Source organism: Mustela erminea, chromosome 6, assembly GCF_009829155.1.
Source record: "Mustela erminea isolate mMusErm1 chromosome 6, mMusErm1.Pri, whole genome shotgun sequence".
NCBI lineage: Eukaryota > Metazoa > Chordata > Mammalia > Carnivora > Mustelidae > Mustela > Mustela erminea.
The window spans coordinates 72,191,479-72,205,773 of record NC_045619.1 but is presented as its reverse complement, the minus strand read 5'-3'; the positions used below and the strand labels follow the sequence as shown (position 1 = coordinate 72,205,773).

The window sequence follows — 14,295 nt, the reverse complement described above, 5'->3', positions numbered from 1 at the left end:
CTGTCATCAAAGGAGTAATTTGGATCTTTTATTATCATAACAGCCATTATCCAGGTAATGACCTGAGATAGTGTTTTCTATGTAAACACAATAATCACTAACCTTGTAAAATACAATTTAAACAATGACCATTATTGTGTAAATGGACCTGGGCACAATTCAGTCAACTGGAAGAACTGATATAGGCAAAATGGTCTCCACTGAGTATGCCTTTAAAAAAAGGTGTATCTTAATTTGTCCAGTGCCCACTGCCTGGTCATAATATCAGCAGAACAAAATTCAGTGGTTTTATCCGTCAAGAGCTTCTCTTCGCGCATCTCTAAGTTTGGACCTGTTTAAGTCCTAAAGTGTTGTGATTTAACAAAACTGTATTAGGAGGCAATGCCATTTTAGACAAATGCATTCTAGCATGTTGCTTTTGATAAGAGTACAATATTGATAATATGTCAAAACCATTCTCATTTGTGCATATTATGCTGAAAATGGCAGCTTTGACGTAAAGCATGTTCTTGTGAATTCATTAGCTAAACTTTTATAAACAAACCACATTATGCCTTTTCCTTAAAATTGTAAATTCAAAACATGGCTTTTTTGGTGATTCATTTTCCTGTCCCCTTTTCTAAAATGTTTATGTGTTTTTGGTATGGGAAGGGGGAAATAGGCATTTTGCTTGTTTGTTAGGTGACCTAGCGGTTGGGTTTCACTTACAAGTTCGTTTGAAACAAACCCATGTATAATTTTATTTCTTTTATTGCCCTTTTTTTGGAAGTTGCTATAATCCCTTGAAATTAAATCCTAAAATTCTGAAGTCTGATAAAGAAATGTTAAGATTTTATCCAGTTTTCGTGTTAACCTATTAGTCCATGGTTTTTATTCTTTCCTGTCTTCTAAGATTGTGGGAAACACTACAGTAACGGCTTTGGCTCCTTCTTGCTTGACTTATGCTTTAAAGGGAGTAAATAGGGGTGCCTGGGTGGCTCAGTGGGTTAAGCCTCTGCCTTCGGCTTGGGTCATGATCTCAGGGTGCTGGGATTGAGCCCCACATCGGGCTTTCTGCTCAGTGAGGCGCCTGCTTCCCCCCCTCTCTCTGCCTCTCTGCCTGCTTGTGATCTCTCTCTCTGTCAAATAAATAAGTAAAATCTTTAAAAAAATAAATAAATAAAGGGAGTAAATATTCCACAAGTTTCTATGTATAGACAATTTTCTGTATTTCACTCTCATTTACTAACCAAACCTCATGTCTTCACAGGCTGGCAAGTCTAAATATCAAGCACCCAAATCGCAATCTCTCTTACATGAGTATTTGCAGATAGATATCATCAGCCCCTCAAACTTCAATCCCAAATCAAATTTATCTGTTCTCTCCCCATACTCCTTAATATTTCTATGGTAACCATTCTCTCAGCCACAGAGACTCTGAAGTTCCATTTTTATCACCTACATCCTCTAAAGCCTTACTACTCAAAATGTCCTGTGATCAGTGGCTTAACATCCATCAGCGTCACCCGGGAGTTTATTAGAAATGCAGAGTTTCAGTGGTTTAGACGGTTAAGTTCCTACCTTAGGCTCAGGTCATGATCCCCCAGCCCTGGGAAGGAGGCTCTGAGGCAGGCTCCCTGCTTGGCGGAGAGCCTATTCCTCCCTCTCTTTCTGCCCCTCCCACCCACTCATGCTCTCTTTCAAATAAATGAAATCTTTGGGGAAAAAAAAAGAAAAGAAAAGAAATGCCGAAGTTCAGATGTCACCCTACCTGTACTAAATCAGAATCTGCATCTTTACAAGGTTCCCAGGTGATTGGTTTGCATATTAATTCCTGAGGAGGGCTACTCTAACTTTTAGAGGAAAAGGATTATCTTTCTTACCTAGAATACCTTAGCCTTTGGTGGGTACTCAGGTCCTTCAGTATCTGCCTATGTATGTAACTGTTTCACCTGGGTATTGATATACTTTGCATCCTCTCCCTCTTGCTTTCTACACATTCCTTTTGGCAGTAACTTTCTCTTCAGCATCATCGATGTTTCCTTCTCCTGATAATCACCATCAGCATACATGTTCTGCAAATGGTTTGTTAGTTGTCATCAGGAGAAACCAACTAACCTGATTTTAGTCAGACACTGCAGTTGGTTTCCCTATCCTGCAGTCTGACATAAGCACCATAGGCCGTATTGCCCCTGCAAACTCAAGCCTACCACAACCGCAGCTGCATCAGAAAATGTCTCTTCCGAGTCCCACTTTCTTCCATCCTAGCTCCAGACTTCCCATCCAAGTGGGTCTGTCTGATTGGTGAAGACTGTGTCACATGCCAGCACCCTTCCTGAAAGGGAGGCCGGGAAAATGCGTGTCTGACATTTCCGCCTTGTAGAACAGAAGTCAGGTTCTGCCTCCCACCAAGATTCAGAATGCCATAATTCATAATTTAAGGAATTTGGGGAATTCCTTAAAAATGAAAGGGTTCAGTTGTTACTGAAAGGTCAAAAAAATAATAACATACTTCCACCACACTCAAGTATTCATCTTTAAAAAAAATTCATTTTTCCTTTCTCCCTTTCAGTGAAATGTAGTGAAGCTAACTTTAAAATGCTATCTGCACTTGTGTTTATTTCCTCATATCCTCTTCACTTTCAACCCACTCCTGTATAGCTTATATTCTCAAAAACGATTGTATTTCCAAATCCAGTGCACACTTCTTGGTGCTCATCTACCGTGACCTCTCAGGGTCAATGAATATTCAGCTGGTTTCCACGGCCTCATGGTCTCCAGGAATTTCTCTTTTCTTTCTGATAGCTTCACTTCAACTTGCTTAGCTAGCTCTCCCTCTGCTCCTCTCTGCATGTTTGTCTTCATAGCTCTGTTCCTGATTCGCTTCTTTAATTCCATTCACTCTCAAACTGTTCTCATTCAATCCCAATCCCTTTCCTGCCTTAAAATTCTTACAATTCTTAAATTTGACCATTTCTGCCTTTAGAAAAAAAGCTGTAGGCTGGTGGCCTCTTTGCTGAGCTCTGTAGAGTTTTGCATTTCCAACTGCCTACTTCACACTTCAATTTAGATCCTTAACGTATATTTTAATTTTAATATTCAATTTAATTCCTCTCTCTAAACTGGCTCATTATGAAGTCTCCCAATTTCAGTAAATGGCTTTATCATACACAGTGTTTAAGCCAGAAACCCAAGACTCATCCTTGATTTATTTTTCTTATACACTCATATCCCATTTAACAACAGGTTCTAAATTTTATACCTCCAATTTATACCTCCTACCTTATTCAAATTCATCTACAGCTCTCAATTTCCTGCAAGTCCTTCCTTAGTCTAAGCCATCATTATCCTTTGCTTATAATCATGTTTCCATATGAACCATTTCTTCCTCTATGACCTCATTTCAAATTACTCTCCCTTATCACCCCATGACCACTCAGTTTGGCCTCATTAGTCTCCCTGTTCCTCAAACAAGCCAAGCTCTTTGCCATCCCAAGATTTCATTTTTCTTTTTTCCTCCTATTATCCTAATTCTCACTCTGATTCATCTCATGTCTGACTCTACCTGATTTTTCCAGAAACCTCTCAACTGCTACCTTCCCTAATGTATTTCACTATTTATCACATCACCTCACTTATTTTTGCTTTATAAAGCATTTAAAACATCTTAAAATTACCTTGTTAACCTGTTGACTAGTTTACAGAAGTTCTCCCCTGACTAGAAGATAAGCTTGATCACGGCAGAGACAGTGTCCTTTTAATGCATGACTGTCTCTTCACCTAGAAGGAGAAATGTCTGATACATAGTAGGGATTCAATAAATGTTTGTTAAATAATTGAATGGGTATGGAAGTGAAGGAATGATGTGGAATTCCACTGAGATTCCCTAACCTTTCTATTTCAAAGATTCATGTTTGGTCAGTCATCAGCTTGATAACAAGCTACCCAAGACAAGTTTGCTTACTTTCTTTGTTTACTTTTGATTCAACTCAGGCTTGTTAATCATTTTCTCTACTACTAATAATAAATTGGGAAGCTAGCGGGAAAGGCGAAAACAATGACGCTGATATATTCCTACTATCTCCTGGCTGATGTGGTCAGTATCTAAATAAATGATGTCCACTCATCAATCATTTCTTTACTTCCTGCAAATGAATCTCCCCGGGAAAATTGTCAGATCCTCTCAATCTTGAATACTGACAAGAAGTCCCTATGGACTCCCTAACTCTAGTGAAGATCAGGAGGGGTCGTTGACACTAAGATTTAAAAGCCCCAGTCTCAGAACAAGATTAGAAAACTGGTAGGTAAAGTTACAGTTATTGCAGTTTCTGGAAAGGAGCTGAACATGAAGGTAAGTGAAAGTTTTATTTACTTGAGACTTTTAAGCTGTTTATGAAAAGTTTTATAGCTTTTTACCTATTTTACCTTTAATAAGCTTTTTATAGGCCAAATGGTATTTAAACAATACACCTTAAAATATCAGAATCATTTGATTTTGCTGAAAAAAGATTACTCATTTTGGGCAAAGTAATGAAAGTAACATATTTCTAAAAAAAATTTTAAAAGGGAATTCTTGCGTGGTTTAACTATAAGGCAGCCTCGGTAATCCCCCTCTCCTCTACATACTGAGTATTATTAAAGCAGAGCACATGGAAAAGTTAAGAAGTTTGTAATTTTCCAGGTGTCACAGAAGTAGAAGATCCCATAAGAAATTACTTTCTTTGCTCTTTTCTTATAGAGACTCAGAAGTCTGGTGGCAACAACCTTGGCTCTTTTCTTAGTGTTTTCTTTCTTGGGAAATTCCAGGAGTGCGCCACAGGTAATCAAACGCAAAAACTGGGGCTCCTGGATGTTTTTTCTTTTTTGTTCCTTCCCTTCCTTACTTTCCCTTTTCCTTCCTTCTGTTTCTTCTCCCTTCCTTCCTCCCTCTCTTCCTTTCTTTTTTCTAACAGAGGACTGCGCTACAATGTCTTACTAACTGCTTTTCTCTTCTCCCTGGGTTGTAGGGACTCTTTGAGAGACGGAACTGGACTCCTCAATCTATGCTCTATCTGAAGGGTGCACGTATGTTCCAAATACTTTGCTTTTCCTACAGCAATAAAGGAGGAACCTTCGGGTGCATGAATCCATGGGATAGATGTGTGGGGAGAGAATAATATCGAGTGTGTTCCCTTAAATAATCGAGGTCAGTCTGGTCTCCGTCAAAGAAAAGGGATGGGGGGTTCTGGCAGGGAAGAGAAAGTCTCCCTGATTATTAGAACCTTTCCATTCTGACCTGGTGGATAGCTGGCTCTTGCCTGGGAAACGCCGCAAGGACCCTTGCACCCGACCACTGCTCAGAACCCATTCGCTGGGGCTGGCAGGGCGCGGGCAAGCGCGGGGACAGGGCGCTGCCGGGCGCGGGCAAGCGTAGGGGCAGGGTGCGGGCAGGGCACCGGCAGGGCTCCGGGTCCAGCCCGGGGCTGCAGGGGGAGCGCCGGAAAGCAGGCAGTCCCGCCGGGACCCCTGCCGCGGCGCCGCCGCCCCACCCGTCCGGGCCTGCGGACTCGCGGCGCGGAGCCCAAGTTAACCCCGGTTGTTGAGCACCCGGCAGGCGCTGAGCCCCGCGTCTCGCCTTTGCAGAGGGGCGTCGCTTCATCTCGGACCAGAGCCGGAAGAAGGACCTCTCCGACCGCCCGCCGCCCGGTGAGTGAGCGAGGGAGGAGACTGGGGCGGCGACCGGTAGCAGGACCCAGCAGGCGGGCACGCTGCGCCTCGCGCCCCGCTCACAACGGCTCGGCTCCGGCAGGGACGCAGCTCCGGGGCCGCCCTCGGGGAGAGCCGGCCAGGGCCGAGCTTAAGCTGGCAGCGGCGGCGCCCCTCACTAAAGCCGAACTCGGTCTGGGCCGTTCGGACCGCCCTCTGGCCGCCGGGGGTGCAGAGGTCCTGGGGGAATTATCCGAGGACCGGACAGGCCTGGGGGTTCACCTAACAGGAGTAACGGAGGGGGAGCGAGAACCGAGCAACTGCTCCCAAAATGTACCTCCCTGTTTATGCCAAGATGTTTAAACGGTTTCCTCTTAAATGTTTTTGTTGTTATTAAAGTACTGACTTACGTGGAAACTTCAAATGTACACCACTATTACATTACTGAAGGGGCTATAAAGCCGTTCAAAAGCAGAAATTGTTATGGGGCCACTGGCTGGTTCAGTGGGTTAAAGCCTCTGTCTTCGGCTCAGGTCATGATCCCAGGGTCCTGGGATCAAGCCCTGCATTGGGCCCTCTCTGAAAAGGGGAACCTGCTCCCCCACACCCCGCTGTTCTGCCTGCTTGTGATCTCTGTCTGTCAAATACATAAATACAGTCTTAAAACACACACACACACACACACACACACACAGAAATAGTTAAAAGGTAGGGACCATTAAGAATAGGGCCAGGGACTGATATGAGCCTTATGCGTGGCCAAGAATGCAGATTATTATTTCAAACAGCTTTGGACAGAAGGAGAGAGGAAGTAGCCCAGGCTCCCAGGAGTACCCATTACGTCTAAATGTTTCTGCCCAGACATTCCATTTTAAGCTCTGAAGGGTGAAATCATTCAGGGTTCTTTATCTCAATCCACCCTCCTTTCATGTTGTTTTCTGTAGTCTGTAGTTTAAATTCTCTTCCATACCTGTAATACATACCATAACCAATTTGTAAGTAACATCTATAGGTAGTGTAAAATGTTTCAATTCCTAAAAATCAGTCTTCCGTATAAAGTGGGGGGCTTTGCTAAGGGATCAAAAATCTATTTCATAAAGGTTTTTCTATTTATAGCATATCAGAATAGGGGTACTTAAATGGTAATAGAATCTGTACATGCTTTTGTTTCTCCAGAAAGACGCAGCCCAAATCCCCAGCTACTAACTCTTGGAGAGGCAGCAGCTCTGCTCTTGGCTTCCTTGCAGAAACCACAAGAAGGTACATGTCTAGGGACTCCTTTCAGCTGCGGGACAGGGAAGCTTTGATTACTTTTGGGATTCTGTGTTGAATACAACAAAGTTGCCTTTATTCAGATTTTTAAATATAATTAACAGTTGTCCCCTGACTCCAGAAACTCAGACATGTTTATTGTATAAACACTAGTACATTTCTCACTAAGGAGAGTCCCCAGGAACAAAAAAATTTCTTTGATGATGCTGGGGAATTTCATATTAATTTCATAATCCAGAGCCTACTGTAACCTTATTTCATTTAGAACCAAATGATGGAACCAAATGAAATTGCTGAAAATGAAATATTTTTATTTGAATACATAGCAATGTTATTGGTACATCCTAATAGATATGGGCCAGTTCTGATTCTAAGCCTGTGTAATTTCCATTATACAGCTCCTTCTGTATGAAGATTAGGTGTACTTTTCAAATAGAGACATTTTGTCCATGTCTTACTGAAATCACAAGTTGAATTAAGGCATCTTGGTAATATGTAAGCTTTGGAGGACATACCAGGGTTCAAATCCTGGTTCTGCTGCTCTACAAGCTGGATGACACTGAGTCTTAGTTTCATATTGGTAAAATGGAATAATGATACCCATGTGCAGGATTGCTATGAGACCCTATTGAAACAAGGTACATAATTTTAATTACTATTAACAATAGAGGTCATCAAAGCGTAATAAACAGACCCAGAATTTTCCCTCTCAAAAATTGTAATGATGCCATATTGTGACATAATTTAAGTGTTTAAGTATTTTAAAAATATATAGCAAGTGGTCTGGTGGTCAAAGCACAGGTTGCTGCTGGCCGAGCGCTCTGACACTAATGCTGAGGGGGAAGACATATATATCCTCAGTGCCTCGTATGGGGAGGGTCGTGCAAGGAGAAGAGAGCAAAGGCTACTTTCTGGCTTCAAGCTTATAGTTTTCTTGTGAAAAAGATACCAATGAGAAGCAAATCCAAGAGACTGGCATTGGGTGTCCTCTGAATTCAGAGCGAGGCTGGCGCCCCTGTGGGGGTAAATGGGATTATGTGCCCTTACGCCTGCTAGGTACCAGCAAACAGAGCAGGTAGAGAGGAAACCAGATTAAGGGGAAGCAGGAATGAGAACGACCTTTGTAGCAAAAAGATAGGGTGAGGAGCGCTTGGGTGGCTCAGTCAGTTAAGCATCTGCCTTCAGCTTAGGTCATGATCCCGGGGTCCTGGGATTCAGCGGGGAGCCTGCTTCTTTCTCTGTGCCTCACCCCCACTTGTGCTCCCATGTGCGCTCTCTCAAATAAATAAATAAAATCTTAAAAAAAAAAAATAGTGTGAGCAGTCAGTGGAATAGCAGAATGCAGGAGGAGTGGTTATGTTAGAGCTAGGACAGTGATTACCTGCTATTACCACCACTACCTGGAGCTAATAGTTGTGGTGGGCTTACTGCAATGCAAGGAGCCCAGCACTGTTCTCAGCACGTCATATGCACCCTAATGGTGACCCTGGGAGGTAAGCACATTATTATCCATTATTATTGCCCACTATTACATAACAGATATCTATTGGAACTGGGGTGAAGAACGAATGTAATTTACTCTTTGTCTGAGAATCAGGAAGATGCCTTCTGGATTGGCAGCAGAGGGATGATGTGGTGAAGGAGGATGGATCAGATCATGGCACAGGGAGTAACAATAAGAACTGTAACAATAGCCACAATATAGGAAGGTCTGCTGTGTGTCAGATATGGATGTGAAACTTTCTAGCTCAGAAAATGGAATCTTCATGAGGTGTGTTTACTTTCCCAAGGTCACACCATTAGTGATGTTGGGATGTTGGGATTTTAACTCAGGTCCATGTGACTCTACAGCTCTCTCCATTATGCCATACCGGCTCTCAAATGCATTGTGTCCAAGAGGAAAGGCCCGTAGAAGGGAATCAGGGAGAAGCCAAGGAACATGACAGGACACCACAGGAGTGAGGAGGGGAGGTGCTGTCAGTCATGGGAATCGGTGGGGAAGCTCAAGTCCGAGGGATCCTAGAAGGAAGAATGGATAACATAGATAGCTGTTTACTGGAGGTATAAAAGGGAATCCAGAGTCCAGCACATTTTGAAATGGTGATACTGGTGATGAATGAACATTTATGTGGATATAATTAAGGTTCGGTTTGAGGTAACAGAAATGGTCTAGTGAGTAAAAGTGTGTAGGTCAGCGGTTCTCCACTATCCGCCTGTGGACTGGCTCCACTGGAGTTAACTGGAAGGCTTACTCAAAATACAGTTTTCTCAGCCTTAGACCCAGAGATTATGATTCGGTAAAAGTTGAATGACCTCAGAATCTGTATCCTTGAGAAGTTCCCCCAAATGATTCTGATGATCAGTCCGATATGGGAACAACTGGAAATTCAGAGCCAGTTACTAAACGCTGAAATCATGAAAATGGACATCTCTTCTAGGCCTCAAATAGAGCAGGAGAAAGCCACATAATAAAGGATTTGCCTTAGAGAATACCTAGAGATGAAGGTTAAAGGAGGACTGTCCTATCAGTGAAGGGACGTTCCAAGGAGAAGGCAGCAATGCAAGAGGAGAACCAGGATAACAGCATTTCCAGAAAGCAAGGGTGGAGAGTTTCAAGGAAAGAGTGATTGAAGCAGCACATGTAGCAGAATAGTTAATGAGAGAACAGAAGTCAATAGGAAAGGAAGATCGTGCTGGCTATGAGAGGTCATTGAGCAGCAGTTCACAAGATTTCTGCTCAGTTCCTGTCCAGTGATATTACTTGCTACTGCCATGCCCCTCCTGAAACCTTGTTTAGAAGGAATTTGAAAAGAAGAAAGCAGGTACTAACCAGCATGGCTCTCAGAGCTCTTGCAATGAAAAGGTAAGAAATGGTTGCTAATGGGTAGAAGATGCTACAGCCAAGGTGATCTTTTCTAAATTCCACATTCGGTACATTTACTATTTGTAAATGTACTATTTACTATTTACTATTTACTATTGTTGAAGTAGTAACTATTACTATTACTATACTATATAGTATATATAGTAGTATATAGTATATATACTACTATAGTAGTAGTAACTATTACTATACTATTACTATTACTATACTATATAGTATATAGTATAGTATATACTACATTATAGTATATAGTATATACTATATAGTATAGTAATAGTAATAGTATAGTATATATACTATATACTATATAGTATAGTAATAGTTACTACTAGTATAGTAATAGTTACTGTTACTATAGTACTATTTACTATTTGTTGAAATCAGTAGGAGGAGAGTGCTGGTGAAGATGGGTCGAAAGGGAAGTTTTAGACTTGGTTGCTGGGAAGAGGTATGGATCAAGGGGGGAAAAAGGTGAACTAAAATGGAATGGGGAGAAGTTAATTTTAAGAGGGGAAGAAGGATTTTCATTAGCAACTTTAAGGAGGGCTCCAGAAAACCAATCCTGCACTATATGTTAACTAACTCAAATTCAAATTAAAAAAGAAGAAACTTAAAAAAAAAAAAAAGAAGAAGAAGAAAAGAAGAAACTTTAGGGAAGAGTGTGTGTGATTATAGGTCCCAATTTCAAGTCTTTTTTTGGAAAATAAATGTAATTTTTTGATCATTAAAGGTTCCAGAGTAGCTTGGTTCTGATGATGAAATAAGGAAGCAAAATCTACTAGTTTAAATTGAAGGAAATGTTTTTGATTTCCATATGATATATTCATTACTATTTTAAATACCTTTACTATTTTCATTCCAGAGTCCCTAAGCATTAGTAGGCCCTTATTTTATATAGTGAGTTTTTATTTTAGTGACCAATGTAAAAAGATACCCTCTTATTGAGTTTTTTTTTTTTTCTTTAAAGAACAGCCCACCATCTGTTGGATTCTAAAATATGCCAGCAATTCAGGTTAAAATGTAACTCAGACATGCAAATTATATTGTAACTAACTAAAGGAATGTGGTTTTACATAGAGGTAACCTTGGAGAAAGTTAGGAGAAGCATTCTCCTCTGGCAACTTCCCCTCACTACCTCTGGTAGGTTTTAGCTCTTCTACTCATTGTTACAGTCCCCAGAACATGCTACAGTCTGATTGCTTACTCACTCTGCCCCTAAGTGATACGTCATGTACTAAAGTTTTCCAATCCCGTCCAGCTAACAAGTGTCCTTTCCTTTTGTCTCATTTCTTCCCCAGGTCTATTCTAGCTCACCTAATAAGAGAATATAAGCAAAAGTGTTCCTGTGTCATGTTTCCCAAGTAAGATGCATTATTAACAGGAAATAGAGAGGCAGTACCTTGATGCAATTGAATGGTTCTTGTGCTGGATTTTAAAAACCTGAAGGGGCACACTTAGAGCAGGACATGAGGCCTTTTCAGATTTCTACCAAGCATAACACATTATAGTTTCATTCATTCTGGAGAGTCAGATGTGAAATGTGAGTTCCCCTATGTGTCTTGAGCTGAGGAGGAAGATTTTTAAACCAAAATAATCAAAGCACACTTTTTTGGATTCTCAGTAGCAAAGTGTAGGAGTTAACATAATTTAGGAAACTAAATGTTTATTTCTTAGGGTTCTCTACATCATCATTTTCCCTTTTAAAACACAGAGAAGTGTGTTTATTTTATGTGCTTTTTCTTTTTTTCTTACAGCTGGAGAAGAAAACTTTGATCAAACCAGAGTCCTAGAAGACAGTCTCCTAAACTGGTGAAAGTAGACCAAGTTATATTTAAATACAGTTCCATTCTTGTTGAAAATATGAACCATGTAAATAAAGCCCTTGGACCCTTTTTACTTCAGTTGTAATGTTAGGAACATGCATAACCAATTTTATCCTTTCCAGAAGCAAAAGAATGTAGGGTTCTTAGCTGGAAACATCATGGCCTTCTTTCAGGGCTTCAGGTCCAGTTAGGTCACCATGTATCTTACTCCCATTTGTAATTATAAGACTGGAGACTCTTTAGAGTGTGTTTTCTATTTGTTACAAGTATCTGCCTTGATCTAGTGAGTCTTAATTGTTGGATTTTGCATTCCTTTACCCTTGCATTGTCCTGCACTCAGCTGCAAATCTCCCTCTCTTTTTCTGCCTCCCCCCACCCCCCAGTCTCCTTGGGGGTTGAGGGGAGAAGCAAGGCTGGAGGGGAAAGAGCAGAGTGTATTCTCTTAGTTCATTTTAGAGTAAGTTGTTAAGAAGGGAGGGGGAAGGGAGGTGACTGGGGAGAAGCCCGTGATAAGAACACTTCCCTGTAGTTGCTAAAAGTAGGGGGAGGGGGGAACCTGTTAGGCCAGTAGAAGGTTCCGTAGTGGGGATCTCCCCCTTGTGCTCTTTGGGGATCTCCCTGAATTCAGGGAGTTACTGGGAAATAAGCAGATGGAGACTCACTCTGCTTCTGGGTACATTGTATAAAAGGAACAAATCAGTTTTTCAGAGGTAACTCTTGTTCCACAGCTAAACGGACTCAAAGACTCTGCTTCTTGTAATTGACTAGAACTCTAGGCTTTATTTTACATTAAAACATTATATAAAGGCACCCTGATAACATCAGTACACAGTGATATGCCTCATCAGCTCCTTCTGAAAACTTCTAAAACTATCTGAAAAAATACGCACATACACACACACATACACGCACGTCCACAGTGAGCATAATAACCCATTTATTTGGAGTTACAATATGATCAACATGTTAATTTTTTTGACCTAATTAGTTGAGAGTTGTTATTGATAAATGTCATAAGTGGTAAGTATTGTTAATTCTTATTGTTATCAGTATATAGCTATTATTCAGTAGCTAAAAGATATCTTTATGTGAATGGATCTGTACCTGGGAATTACAATTTCACTATGTTATGAAGTCAAAACCCTGCTTAAAAGATTTGTCTGTATCTTGTATCGTAATTGAATAATGAAGCTATATTCAAGTAATTGTAACACTGATCTCTTGCAAAAATAAAATGCTAACATTAAAAAAAAGTGGTATCATAATAGGCACTTGTCATTTATTATGATTTAAGTTGATTTTCTAGATGGTGCATATGTCCAGTTTATCGAGATTTTACTCATCTGACATAGAGGTGTACATACTGGCTATTTAAACATTATGCTTATTCCAAGACTATTTGTTTTAAAACAACATATGAAATAATTCTACCCACAACTAAATAGAACAAGCTTACGTGTTTCACACTAAAACAAAGTTTTTAAAAACTTTCTAAATGACCAAGAACTATTAAAATAATTCAGTGTCATATTAGAAGACTATTAGCATTGTATATAATATCAAGTATTATTGATAGGTGCTTGAATTCCTTGGATGTTGTTCTGCCATACAGATGTGCTGATTAACATAGTAGGTGCAGGCCACCTGGGGGGCTCAGAATCAGGCTCCCTGCTCAGCGGGGAGTCTGCTTCTCCACTCCCTCTGCCCCTCCTCCCACTCAATCCCCCTTCCCATGCAAATGAAAAAAAAAATTGTAAAAAACAACAACAAAAAAGCATAGTAGTTGTATACAGGCCTCTATGCCCACCTGCTACAACATTCTGTCCCTCTTGGAATATCTTTGCAATTCTCTTTATTTCTATCTTTTTCAAAATTGAAGTGAACAAATTGTATGCCTTATATTTTAAAAATGGGAAATACCTGCCCACAAGGCACATTACTAGAATACCTCCAGGTGGGACTGGTGGCCCCTCTGATCGCAGCTCCTGCTGCTCTTAGGCTCTTTGTGTCCAAATCCTTCCTCCCCGATGGCTACCTGTCTTCCAGTTGGGGCTCTCAATTACTTTGTTTCCTGGGGTCTCCGCAGTGGATGCCTCCTCTCCCTCCCTCCACCCCAACAGCACCATTATGATCCCAAGAGAGGAAAGAAGGCAGAGGCCCTAGACTGTTAAAATCAGCCTCCCACTGGCATTAAGTCTATATCCTATACACCTTGAGTTACACTGTTTGCTTCAGCCACAGGAAACAGGGAAGTTGGGTATGTAACACATTGGTCCCCTCCTACTGGACTATGGAATTCCTTTAGTAGGAGCTTATTTCTACTGTGATCTGATCCTTATAACCAGCATGTGAAGCCAGCACTCGTAATATGAATTCACAGAAGTGTATCCTCACCCTTTGGACCTCCCCACGTGCCCTCGACCAGTCGCTCTCCTGAGTCCTCTTTGTGCCCTGGGAAACTACTAGCAGACCACTTGTAACACTTTATATTCTCATCAGTACATGTAAAACCTTCTCTGTTCACCCTAACTCTCGAACATGGAAGGCAGGTGGGACAGTGCATTAAAAAAAGTCTTCTGGGGGCTGGTCCGGCACACATTAACTATTTTCTATAGTTCTTTTACTTCAACTTATGCATACATACATTCTTTA

At 41.1% G+C, this 14,295-nt stretch overlaps 1 protein-coding gene across 1 annotated transcript; it reads left to right on the top strand.

The window, feature by feature from the left end:
• Positions 1–3,085: 3,085 nt before the first annotated feature.
• SPX (spexin hormone) lies at positions 3,086–12,900 on the top strand. The gene is made up of 6 exons (XM_032347711.1): positions 3,086–4,330; positions 4,718–4,798; positions 4,986–5,043; positions 5,602–5,664; positions 6,841–6,924; positions 11,575–12,900. Exons 1-6 carry the CDS (start codon positions 4,325–4,327, stop codon positions 11,631–11,633), a joined length of 351 nt encoding a protein of 116 aa, XP_032203602.1. The 5' UTR covers positions 3,086–4,324; the 3' UTR covers positions 11,634–12,900.
• The last annotated feature ends 1,395 nt before the right edge of the window (positions 12,901–14,295 follow it).